At 38.3% G+C, this 13345-nt stretch overlaps 2 protein-coding genes across 10 annotated transcripts; both read right to left on the bottom strand.

Annotated features, from left to right (window-relative positions):
* Window positions 1–1085: 1085 nt before the first annotated feature.
* Rab6 (RAS oncogene family member Rab6) lies at window positions 1086–9782 on the bottom strand. 2 transcript variants are annotated; one of them, XM_076432209.1, is made up of 6 exons: window positions 9539–9782; window positions 8882–8940; window positions 7814–7973; window positions 7539–7744; window positions 7388–7454; window positions 1086–4973 (listed from the first exon to the last, which is right to left on the bottom strand). In XM_076432209.1, exons 1-6 carry the CDS (start codon window positions 9606–9608, stop codon window positions 4900–4902), a joined length of 636 nt encoding a protein of 211 aa, XP_076288324.1. In that variant the 5' UTR covers window positions 9609–9782; the 3' UTR covers window positions 1086–4899. The 2 variants fall into 2 exon arrangements, with proteins under 2 accessions (XP_076288324.1, XP_076288325.1); XM_076432210.1 differs by lacking the exon at window positions 1086–4973 and adding an exon at window positions 5192–7006 and having other exon boundaries at window positions 9539–9781.
* Window positions 9783–10506: 724 nt separating this feature from the next.
* Window positions 10507–13086, bottom strand: LOC143212893 (protein FAM8A1). 8 transcript variants are annotated; one of them, XM_076432194.1, is made up of 7 exons: window positions 12852–13086; window positions 12340–12504; window positions 12004–12224; window positions 11768–11914; window positions 11401–11521; window positions 11211–11325; window positions 10507–11140 (listed from the first exon to the last, which is right to left on the bottom strand). In XM_076432194.1, exons 3-7 carry the CDS (start codon window positions 12218–12220, stop codon window positions 10802–10804), a joined length of 939 nt encoding a protein of 312 aa, XP_076288309.1. In that variant the 5' UTR covers window positions 12221–12224; window positions 12340–12504; window positions 12852–13086; the 3' UTR covers window positions 10507–10801. The 8 variants fall into 8 exon arrangements, with proteins under 8 accessions (XP_076288309.1, XP_076288311.1, XP_076288313.1 ...); XM_076432196.1 differs by having other exon boundaries at window positions 12340–12428; XM_076432198.1 differs by having other exon boundaries at window positions 11768–11925; window positions 12340–13086.
* Between the last annotated feature and the right edge of the window lie 259 nt (window positions 13087–13345).

Below are 13345 nucleotides of genomic sequence, written 5' to 3'. Positions count from 1 at the left end.
TTAACGAGAGACGGCTGTATTTGCATGTATTTTCAACAGTCCCTCTTAAATTCGAATCTTAGCCCGGGCGAGCAGGGTCTCGCGAATATTCGGATTAGTCGAACGCTATCGCTCGTATTGTTCATCCGCTCTCTACAACTTCGCTTTTAATCGGCAATATTTCACGAACTTATCCAATTATTCGGTCCGCTCAACTTACCAACACTGTTCGCCCCCGCAGGAAGTTCCGGGGCGAAAAAATTGTTCGCGGACCCGGGACTGATTATATCCCGGTTTCGATTGAAATTACGTTATAACGAAAAGAACGGGGCGGAGGTATTAAACAATCGACGTTTTTACGAAACTTCTCGGCCGCCCTCGAACTTCGACGCTCTCCGGGATTTCCACGGATCGAAGTTCCGCACGGATTGGAAAGGGGAAACTCGGATGATGAAATGCGTCGTTTCGATCAAGGAATCGTCTCGACAGGTTGCAGGAACGTTCTCTGTCCGCATTTATGCCGGGACGACTCGTGGAAATGCGGGCCAGCAAACACGTCGAAGGCGTTTGATGCCGTTCCTCACTGAATTTCGTTTACACTGACGATCCCTATCTGACCCGAAAACAAAGACACAGTGGTCTTTGAGATCCGACCGGAGCTACCGCTCCGATGAAGTCCATTTAAATGGATTATGAATAGAGGATCGTCCACAAGGTAGGATTAAACGACGTCCTTGCTGTGATTGGACCGTGAAGAGAGTAACCACTGTCAACTGCCTGGTACATCGTTACGGTATTGTGATGGAAATGTCATTGTACCTATGATTAAACGTCATGATCCTTTGATCAACCTACCAAATCTGCGAATCGTATTAGCAAATCGAAATTAAATCAGTAATCCGCCGGGAACCCGTTATCGTCGCGCTCTAATTAAACGATAATATCATTCTGGAAGAGACGAAATTCGAAAAGGAATCTCATTCTCATTTGATCTCCCTTTTTTATCCAATTGAAATAGACTCCTAGCACTAATGCGATCAATGCGCGAACTCGCTAATCGCCGAGATGTTCGTGCGCCGCAATGTTTCCTGAAAGAACAAGGTCTGTGGTTTTTATTTTCAATTATATTTCTGCAAGATCTCGTTCGATGACGTTAAACAAAAGCGTACATTATTTCCTATTTTATATAATGTATCGGAAACTTAAAGCCTTGGCGTTCAACCCTTCGAGCCTCGAGTTCGGAAGCGAACGGGTGGGGAGGGGGAAGGGGCTACAAGCTACGGAGAAACGATACGCGTTTACAAAACGATACAAAAATCATCACGCCCACACGTCGAAGGTATAAAAAGTATCACAAATCGAAGTTCCTCTCTTTGTTCTGTGTTCGGTGGATTATGCGAAGGGATTCGATGAGAAGCGGGACCTTGAAGAAATGGAGAGCACGATCGGAAGGGAGAGGGGTGTACACTAATCGTCGAACGGCGTCGAGGCTCCAAAGGTTAACCTTACAATTACTGAATATCGCACCCTACTGCTACGTTAAGTTTGACAATTTAATTGCAAAGAGACGATACAGCAAACACCTCTATTCAACTAAGAAACATCGGCTACAATAACGTTACCGCGGAACACGCGGCAGCCTTGCAAATTACATTCACAAGAATTCCCTTCGAAATGCTACAAATCAGTGTCGCTATCATACTATTAAACCACCATTAGCCCCTTCGCTACGGAACAAGAGCGACACTCACGAACGAAACAAATTTTTCCGTGGGACGGGGAGACTGAAAAAAAATAAGAAACCAAAAAGTCAACGTCGTGGATCAGCTACCTTCGATTAGAGAAACTTAAGATATCGTTCAAGGGACACTGAAGCCGTAGTCTAACTAGGTTCGCAACCGATTCATCCGTTTGCCTGGATCTCCGCCGTAGCAAAGGGGCTAAAACCGCAACGGAAAGGTTATTTCAATACCACTGCGCCCCCGGAAAGCAAGCACCGTGGATCAGTGAATGATCGACGCGTCGATCGTTCCGACTTGATCAGCGTGCTTCGATTCGACCGGAGGGAACGTCCTCGGCTGAATTTTCTCGCGCCGAACGCGACCGGAACTATGCCTCTGGCCGTGCGAAAAGTGACGCGTCCTCTTAGGCGTGAGTCTTACAATAGGCGAATATTAAAGATTAGCGATTTACCCTCGGTATGGAAAGTCGTAAAAGAGTCTATATGCTACGTCGAACTACGAGCGCGTTTCCGGTCGCGACACCGGAATCCTCGCGTCCTCGACGAGCGTCCCCTCCGCTCGCCAGATCGAAGCAAAGTGAAAATGATGTGTATGTATCACGCTTCGCTCGCCTGGGCCTCCTAATACATAGTTCCCGAGGCTTGAACGAGAAGAGCCCGAACGCCGAGAATGACACAAATCCACCCGGGTATTTTGTCAACGACTTTCGTTTCCGAATGAAATCTGTTAAGAGGGTTAGCATCGTTTCCAGGATTGGAAAGATGGGGTTCCTTTCCGTCAAAAAAGTACTATTTTCACTCTTAAGAGGCGTAATTTCCGTTATTCGGCAGCATGTAGCCGTCGCAGCTTTATGAAAATAGCTACATAGCTACATAGCTACCGAATAATGCAAATTACGCTTACGACTTACCTAGCGCTCTTGACTACTGAGAAACCTCATCCCAATCCCGGAAACGAGACTACCGCCTTAAATGCTTTCTCGAAAGGCCAATTGGTGCTGAAGGTTTTCAATGTGGACTGGTATCACCGGGTCGTCGAGATTCTCGCTGGTCGCGGTACATTGCGGTACGAATCGACGCTACACGACACGTTATACAGAGGGGCTGGCGCTAGAAAGACAGTTTAACGTTCGGAAATCGGTGGTGCTAGGGCGACGTAGAGTTCACGTTAAGCACGGCGGATTAATGAATTACAACGTTACGACTTTATCATTCCTTCTTTCTCTCTCTCTCTCTCTCCCTCTTACTGCCAGTTCGTATCATCGTTTTCTCGGTAAAAGCCTTATCACATCAATGTACAACGACGACACCAGAGAAACCTGCGCCTGCTTCGGCGTTCCAGCAAGCGAAGCTTTCTCAACCTCGCGTTTACTCCCCACCGGACGCGTCTACTGGTCTCTAGATTCTATTTCAGCAGATGCTAAATTGGCCCGCTTCTTGTATGGCATTCTTTCGTGCTATTTCTTTCCCCCTGCTAATCCTTCGACCCAAACCCCGGCTTTCCTTTCTCAATCCCCAAAGACGTTCCTCGTTGTACCTCGCCCAATACAGGTCTTACAGATCGCTCGAGTTACCTGAATTTCGTTTAATTAATTACATACTGGCGTACTAAAAGCGGTCAGTCTCCTCGATGAAACACAAGACCGGTGTGTTTCGTCGCTAGACGCTCAACAGCGTCACACGAGACACGTTCATGAATTGACACGCGCGTTCTTGCGTGGGCGTTCTTTCTCACTCTACGTTTTCTCGCGGCTCTTTTCGCAGAAAGAAGCTGCAGCGTTCTTTTTGTTATTTTGTTTTGCTTTGCTTGTTAAAACTCGATCGATTTCCTGCTACCCTCGGCCGCGGGGAACAATATTGCTTAGTGGTTCCGTCGAACGAACGACACCTTCGGATAGCAAGATTAAAAATTAATATAAACACGCAATTCGGATTCGATTGTACAAAATGGCGAGTAAAAGCAATTTGAGCATTCTCCGATACTCTTATGTGCGAAGTCGTTTTGTCTCTCTATTCTTTTTTTGTGTTTTTCTTCTGTTTTTTTTTTGTATATTCTCCTCGAAACGCGCGGTCCTCGCTTCCTCAATTTATGAACGGATCGCGTAACAAGAGCCGCTCGCTTATTTACCAAGAAATATCGAAAAAACGTCTATAAAGATTGTAATTACGATTACATTATAAATCTCGAACAATTCGCCGAACAAGGCTCGCCAATGAACGCGCTCTACGAGTTACAATTTTCTTATCTCTCATCCCGCGACAGGTTGTTTTCGTTGCGGTCGCAACTGCGGACCGTTTGATTCTTCGACTAGCAGTGTACGGCGGGCTAATATATGTATATCGTTTACTTTCAGTCGTTTTCTCGTGATCTCACATGTGTGTAACGTACGTGTGTTTTTGTGTGATGTTTTCTCGTTTCTCTAAGAGACTCGTTCAAAGCTTCTCGGTGTTTTGTGCGTGTCGCGCAAAGAATATGTCTCGCGATCGGAAATGAAAGAACGTTCGCAAGAATGAGTTATGGAAATGGTAGCCATCGACTTCCAACTATGTGTGCTTCGATTGGTATTCCAGAATGAAAAAGAAGAAGGGTAACATCGAGAAATTCGTGATATGTACGGAGTCGTAGAAAGCTGGTTTTTTTTTGCTGCGTATTGCTTCGATCGTCTGGTAAATAACACTTTACAAAAAGGGCCGCCGTAGGCTTTACATCGATGTGACCGATCTGCGGATCAACGCCGATTTCCAGTTAACCGCGCGGGTTCGCATGTTCTCTCTTTTCAAACGCATACAACGAGGTAACGCGCACCAAGCTCTCTCTCTCTCTCTCTCTCTCTCTCTCTCTCTCTCTCTCTCTCTCTCTCTTTTGCTTGCTTTCTCGCTCTCATTCTTTCTATCTCTCTTTCGCTCTCTTCCGGATTAACATGGAATAGCAACGAATCCCGCTAGTAACGACTTAAATGATTACGGCAGAAGTAGTCAATATTAGAACGGCGTTTAATGAAAACGTTTCTCTGTTGTGCCTTCCTCGCGCAAACATTACGGGCCACGATAGTCGACATCAGAAGAAGCCAGCATCTTGTTTAATAGTATGTGGATGAATCGTTTGGTTCTCTCGTGTCTGAATTGTCTCAAAGGTAGCTAGCATTTAATTAGCTGCACATTGATAAACCACCAACTCCCTAGCAAATGCAGCCGCACTCCCCTTCGGACTCGGAGCCGTTCTGCATCGGTGATTGGTTCTGCAAGTCGACAGCTGCTTTCGTGTGTTAAGGCGTTATCAAGAGTGTTAGTGTGGCACAGTGACAATTCAATGTTTAATTTTTTTTTCGCGACATCGCGTACATACATCCATTCCTGTTTCCTTTTTTTTTTCTCTCTCCATAGAACGAATTGATCTTCGCGTGATTATTATAATAATAGAGATCCGATAAATCTTAAGAGTACGTGATGCAATAAATATTAGGCCTTAGAATCAATACTGTAGATTTTAATTATTTCATTGCGTTCAGGCAGCGTAATAAGGTTGATACCATACGATTCAAGTATTATTATTACAAACAGTATGATCTCTTAAACGTTAACTGTAGAATTAGTCCCATTAAAATGTACAATTATTATTCTTTTGCGTTCATTTTTTTTTTTGTTCATTTTTGAAGCTAGATTAGCTGTAATTAAAAAGCGTATAAAATTTAAACAGTTCAAAAATGGGACGGAACATTCCCTAACATTAATAATAGTGAGAGGTTTACAGCCACGAAGCACCTTAATTAAAATTATACATCGAGTGCTGTTTTCGTCACGTTTTTACAATGCCATACAATGTGTTTGTATGCGTATTAAGTCTACTTAAAATTACCGTTCAAACACTGATAAAAAACGTAAGTAAGTCTCATAGCAATTCTTTCGAAAACAAAAGGAAATACATATATGTATATAAGGAGAATGGCAAGAAAAATTGTGGACTATAAGAAATTAACATAAAAAAAATAATGCTATTCGAGAGGTTTTTTATATAAATTAAAATATTACAATAATTATTAACAAAAATGTCATAATATTAGGTATAATAGCATTCTGTCTATCCATATCCCGATTTTAAGTTAATATGTACATATCCGAATTTGTCAGAATCGTTTTTGCTTAATTTCTCTAACTATACGTTTCTTTTTTTTTCCTCGTTCGTTCTAAATGAGTCTAATTCAGTTCAAAATGTATAAATAATACTTCAACAGGAAATGCAATATGTAAATTTATGCAGCGGTCATTCCAACACACGGAAAACCCTCATACGTGAGCAATGGATTCTTAAAATATTCGTTAAAAAAAAAGGAGATAACATTAGCTGCTAACTTTTGCGACGTTGAAATTCATTTTTTTTTTCTTTAGTCATAAATTATTTTTTGTCTTCGTAATAGTTCGTGATACGCACGCAGGTACATTCTGTGTACGAGTTTTCTCTCCCTCAGCACGTCCGTTTAAATTGAAATTGATTGGATTCGTAAATATAAAAGATTGTTATTGCTGATTGTTGCAATCACTTTAAATCAATAGATCGTTGTCGACTAACTTCATGACTGCATTTACGCAATACGTAATTGTTACGGTTTCACTGATCAGTGGATTTCGATAGCAACTTATATGTATAGAAATATAAGTGTACCGTATCATGCAACTGCTACACCGATCATGCACACGACTAGTATTTCGTTGAAAAATTCATTTTGTCCCCAGAATGCAAAACAGATCATCGCTTAAAGTTAAAATTACGATAAGTACACGCGCTAAAACAAAACGTTCGATTAGAAAATTGATTTTCGAAAAATTAAAAAAATAATCGATGCGTTCTCTAAGTATGACAATTATCAACCACTGACACGTTAAACAAAAAAATAGAATAAAAAAAAACAGTAGAAGAGCAAGCAGCATTGATGGAAAGTTCGAGGATTTAAATAAATTGGATTATGTTGAGATGCGTTGATGTACTGATACAAACGAAACACGTTATTGTGTAAAAGCAGTCCACTTAAGCTACCGTGTGATATTTATATTTCCATGAATAAAGTATTATACCTATTCAGTACTGTGCTAACACTTTTCACATTTCCAAAAACTGTGAAAAGAACACAAGGCTGAATACGTCACCGTTCTAACGTCGAATGTTTAATTTATTAATTTAAATTAAAGAAGTGTTTTGTCTACCGTTAAGCTGATCGGTGGTTTAACATGCACACCTGTTCTCCGTTGCTTTCAGTTCAATTGGTGTGTCCTTGAGAACTACTTCTTGCACTACAGGATTAGCAACATATTAAGGAAAACACAAAAAGAGAACGGAAAAAAAACGAAATCGTTAATAATATCAAATAATAAATATTAAAAAATAATATAGTCGAGAAATGATGTTCAGAAGATGAGAGAATAAGTATAAGAATAAGTGATGAAAGAGATGTGAAAAATTAGTGGTTTAAGAAATATTTTGCAACTGAATGAATTCATATGGTTCCTGTAAAATATAAGAATGAATTGTGTAACGAACACAATCGCTATTGCAAATTCAGGGCCTAGGATATGCTTCTTACTGCTAGATTCTTAGAAAGAAAAATACCTGAAATACGATTATGTATGTACCATGCACAAGTGTGTATATTACATATCTTACACAAAGGATACTGTCTTCGGGAGGCTTATTTTCAGTGGAGTCCATGCCCGGTAAAGCTGCTGCTACTCTTCTAAACAGCTGTAACACAAAAAGAAATAAAGCAACAATTTAAAACTCTAGTCGATCGGGCGAAAGATATGAAACAACTTGTTCGACACATACTTGTTTTACATTATACCCAGCTTTAGCACTAGTTTCGGTAAACATCACATTCAATTCTTTAGCTTTCCGTTCACCTTCTTCTGTCGGAACTTGTCTTTTCTCACTCAAGTCTGTTTTATTACCCACTAGCATTATAATTACATCACTTCCCCTCTCAGCTCGAACGTCGTCGATCCACTTCGATGTTTGATGAAATGAGTTTGCATCTGTGTAAATAGTTCAGTTCAGCTGGCATAACAATCAAGAGGGCAGGTCTTCCTACGAACCACACTTACTGGTAATATCATATACGACAACTGCAACCGTAGAATCTCTGATATAACTTGGTATCAAAGATCGAAACCGTTCTTGTCCTGCTGTGTCCCACAGCTGTAATCTTACAGTTCTATCCTCCAGATACATAGTTTTGCTTAAAAAATCTATACCTATCGTAGCCTGCAACAAATAAAATTATGTTGTTTCAATAAAATGCGTAGAACACATACTCTCCGTACCTCACAAGTTGTGCCTTGCACTTTAGCCAATAATTCAGCTAGAACCAAAAGTGTGAGTGGCATTCCTTTCGAATTCCTGCCAGGACACAACTTGTAAGGCACGGAGAGTACTTCACACTACTAGCAGTTTTACTATGTTGTTCGATAAAAATAAACGAGACATTAAGTATCGGTTATCTCAATTTATAAGATATACTCCTATTTTCTCTTTAACCCTTTGTACTTGGAGCTACTTCAACTCGAAAATTAAACATTTCTTCTTTACGAATATAAAATTGATAATGAATGTGTAATAATTGACTGGACACCAACATATTTAATAATGTAAATGTTTAATGGCGACTCTGAGTCACCACTCGAGTGTTACAGGTTAAACAGTATTTTTAAATAGATAAAGATGTAAAAGTGGAACTTATTTTTCGTTTTATTTCTCTCAATCTGCCTATTAGAAAAAGTCAATATCCTGACCTCGGTACTGTCCCTCCTACTAGCATTTGCCCCTGACATATGATATTGACCACCTCACACATTAAAGGCATTTTCTTATTTTAAAGTCACAGGAAAACTTGGCTAACATAAGCAGAGCACAAGGTGGGATTATAGCATTCCCATAAGGAAAGTATGTTACCAGAATATAGCTGATCTCAGAAGATTCGAGTGTGTGGGTGGTATGACAAAGTATCGTATTTAAATATTCATGCAAGAATAAATTTCCATAGATTATGCTGTATTTAAGACATGTACTCTTAGAAGAGAGTACATTCGCACATGTAAATATGAATGTCACAATTTAATTATATACATAAATATATACATATATAATATACATTGAAACTGCTAGTTTTATACCTGATACGTGTTGTCAAAGCTGTCATACATGAACCGTGTGATAAGAGATGTTTTCCCAACTGTAACATCAAATCATACAATTAATGTAAAAAGTTAATTATATTTCGTCAAAAAGCTAGAAACACACCTGTATTAAATTTTTATAATACATAGATTTTCGATTTACACTTTTTCGAATAAAACGTAATTTATGTTTCCATTGAAAAAGTTTTTATTTCTTTAGTGTAATTAAAAATCTAGCGAGATTGCAGTAATCGGACGTGACCCGTAATCGTTTAAAGGGAAACAAATACAGATACAATACGTATACCATCGGAAGTAAAACGCATAAATTAGGAATTTCAACGATAAATGAACATTTCCATCGGCAACGGCGAGAAACAATGATTTTTAATACGAACTACGTATAGTATTCACGATATCGTTCAAATGATATACTACACTGAGATGGTGACAACAAGAACGACGCCGAATTCGATCGCAACGATTATGTTGCAAAGCGACCAGAAATATTGATCTATAACCTAGAACGGCCGACGGAATTTTAGTGAAATTTCTATGTACGACATACAAGAAATCATCACCGAGGTGAAACATTCGGATCCATTGACAATATTGATCGAAAATCAACGGAAGTATCTACGAGAAAATACTCACCGCTCTGTTCGCCGAGAAAGACAAGCTTAAATTTACGTAACGGGTTGCCAAAATCACCCGAAGACGACATTTTTTTCTATATTAGAACTACTGCACGGCGAACGATCAGTATTAAGCACACAGAAACAACTTAATCGATGCGACAAGTCATCAATTTTCACGAGAATTCATTTAGCTTGACAGATCGCAAAGCCACTCCTTCCTTCTGTCGTGAGGCAGCCACGTTTAACTGGGAAGTGACGTCATTGGTTAGGAGCTAGTCTTGTCAGTTTCAGGCCATCTTCTTTCAGATGGCGCACAGTGGTTCGATTACTCTTTGGCGCTGGCTGGACAAAATTATTTTATCACGGTTTTCACCTTATTTTTTACGATTTTCTACGTAACTGTTTCCATAGAGCTTTATATGACTCCAACATAGATAAATTTTTATTCAGTAAAATAACTACTCCAATGCGAAATAAATATTTGCTAGACGGCACCTTTATTTATGCTTGAAACACTCAATTTAAAGTTTTGAGATTGTAAATACTAAATATATACATACGAGTAATTAAAAGTTAACAATGTTTCGTATGCTCCGACTGCAACCAAACGAAAGTAAAAAGTCTTTATTTTTCATACATTCAACTCTCATCCCGAAAATTAACTAATTGACTGCTCGACTGCTTTACAAAGATACTTCGCAAATTGTTTAAATATAATTTAGAAACTCGAACGATAAATCAAACACATACTCGAACAGTCCAAAAACTTAATATATTATAAATAGACTGCGGATCTTCATGTAAAACAAAAATATTCTGCATTGATTGCGGAAAGTAGGAATAAAATAAAAATTGATTTCATCCTTTAACGACTTTGTTACGTTAAAAACAACATTACAATATTTTTGAATTTTTCTAATCTATTACTGTTTTATATGCATAAAGTAGTTTTATATGCATCCGTAGTTTAATTATAGGCGTCACTCATGAGTGAATTATAAAATATTTTATTCATAACTACAATAACTATGTACAAGTTGTGCAGAATTTAATTTATTTAAGTGTTGATTCTTAAATAACTTGTACGTGTCTGTTATGAAGATATTACATAGCCTTTTTCTTTACAATATTGTAGATAGAAATCGTTCTAAAGTTTAGAAAAATACTTCGCAACGACGTCAGGTTTATACATATATATACATTCGCTTACATACACACGCGCAGAGAATATATAACTTACAATTAAAAATGTTGTTTCTTCAACGAAACATGTAGATATTCATTGCTGATGCAATCGGTTATTATTCAAGTTTCTGTAAGGATCTTCGACTACGATCGAGTTACAAAGTAAATCGTAAATCGCTCTGTTAAATCTGAAAAAGAATAGTGCAAAGCATATCGGGAAGAAGAACGCCAGGATCATGTTTTTTATCACTGATCTTCCAAGCGCGAATGGTAAGCCTAAATCCGTTCCCGGATTAACTCGTACAACGTCGGAAATGTCGGGTCTATCGACGGGTGTAATATTTCGGCATTGTACAACCCGCAGACCCATCATAGATTTTCCAGGTGTTGCACCGCCCATCCGGCCATTTACACCATGTTGCAGCCAAACCGCCTAAGCGATACTTAATTAAAATACTGTTTATTTGTCGAAGGCAATACATATTCTTAATCTTAATGCTTACCTCGTAGATACACGCTATCACGCAGTGTATTATTTGCAACACTATCATTCCATATGTCATTTCTAAAGCCATTATATAATCGATTCTCAAGTTCATCCACAAATCATCTATATCTCTATAAAAAATAGAATGCATGTACAGACAGTTGTTAATAGAAAGGTGGATACTCTAGGCTGTTGACTTTACATACATAAAATCAAAAACATCAATGGCAATGAAAGCAATAGAAAACTTCAAGAGAAATAACATGGTGAAATCTATAAACTCAGCAGCGAATCGTTTCCATATTCTTGGTATACGATATTCAAAGCCTGAAAGAATGATTTCCTAAGATTTCAATAAGTACAAGTAACTTCACAGCACATGATTATGATGAAGATGTATGGTTCAAAAACACTGCATTCAATTAAGCCAGAAAACTCGTTCCTGCTTAAGAATATGCAGAAAATACATATAGAAGTAAAAATGCAGTATTTTTGTATCGAAAGCACGTATAGTACTAATTGAACCTCTGTTGGAATGCGATGAACTCAGGAGTTATCGTTATGACCTTCTACCTTCAGCTCCAGGAGGTTGAAATAGAGGTCCCATGGGTTCCTGGGCTCTCCTTTGCCTTAGCGGATCATTCTGTTGACCGTTCGCGCCCAGTATTAATCTCTGTGCACCTCCTGCGTTCGACGCTGCAGATGAAAATGGTGGTAAATCTGTAATTATTCTAGTTTACAAAGTAATTTTTTTATACTAATGAGAAATATATAACATAGTTTTAGGTAAATCAAACAAGTATACATACATGTAATAATCATATCCGACGGTGGATTCAGTATTTGACCAGACATCAGATAGTACGGAAACATCGTAGCCATGCTTTGCCAAGCGTACGCTTCGTGCAACCATTTCTCCAACTTTTTAAAATATTCCGCACGTTCCTCTGCAGCAGTCATCTTTGTAGGTTCTTTAATTTCATTAGACTTATCGTCTTTAACTTCCTCGTTGTTGTCATCTGCCATCTCGCTATTTATTAAAGTTCAATGCTTAAAATGCTGTTCTAATAACACGACCCAATAGCAGAATCGAATGAAATACAGTTTCGAGTAGTATGCAGTGGTACGCATAGGTTGTTTCATACCTAACTCCGATGTTTTATAGTTGTAACAAATTATTGCAAACAAACTCTTGTCATTTATCAAGCGCCTCTATATATGAAATTACTGAAAACTTTTCTCGTGCAAGAGGTTAACGAAATAGATTTCTTTTTCATACATCGAAAGTACAACATTTCAAGAACATGCTCCTATATATTTACAGTCGCATTTTTATGTAAATATATATTGAAACAAACAAACTATATTTTTGACATTGGCGTGCAAGATAACTCAATTAATAATATTTTGTTCCTTATAAAATTTTCACTTCATTTCTCATATATAATATTTTTACAATTCACATATCATGAAAGTTCATAAAAAGTTAATTTTTGGAAAAGATTTTTTATCTTTTAGGATCTAACGATTGATACAAGTGCTACACTGCACGCCAATAATGATTGCACTGTCGAGGAGAATAACAATTGTATGCAACTCGATGTAATAGTAATGATAAAATGATTAATACAAAATTTTTTCTAGTTTTTCGCTGTACCTTTGTGTCTATAAAATGATACACTTCTATAGCTATAATTGTTCTCCAGAAAAATAAATTTTTTAAATATTGGATTTTTCTGTTTTACACGACAATAGGGAAAGAGTTCGCCGAGATAAAAGCCAATAACTCCAAATCACTCTACGGACGTCGATTGTGCGAGAAGGTGAGGTTTCGAACGTAAACAAAAAATTGCTGTTTACTGGCTGAGCCAAAGAGTATACAGGCATAACAAGAGGCGACAGTCCGGGCGGCACCTTTGAAGTCGATCGGAGGTCTGTCCCTTTAAATTGATTGTACATTCGAGCGGGATATTCAAATCAACTGGATTTAATATTCTTCAATGTCTAATAATGGAAATCTGTGGTAATGTATAATCTAATATTTATTTATGTTTGTTTTCAAAGTATTGACAACCATCCACAATCTTTGTATGAACAAGAACAAGTTGAAGGAAGAGCGGGAAATTCAAATTCTTTCGTGACAATGTTTAA

Source organism: Lasioglossum baleicum, chromosome 10 (assembly GCF_051020765.1).
Source record: "Lasioglossum baleicum chromosome 10, iyLasBale1, whole genome shotgun sequence".
Classification (NCBI taxonomy): domain Eukaryota; kingdom Metazoa; phylum Arthropoda; class Insecta; order Hymenoptera; family Halictidae; genus Lasioglossum; species Lasioglossum baleicum.
The sequence above is the reverse complement of the archived record's forward strand: the minus strand, read 5'-3'. Positions and strand labels throughout refer to the sequence as shown.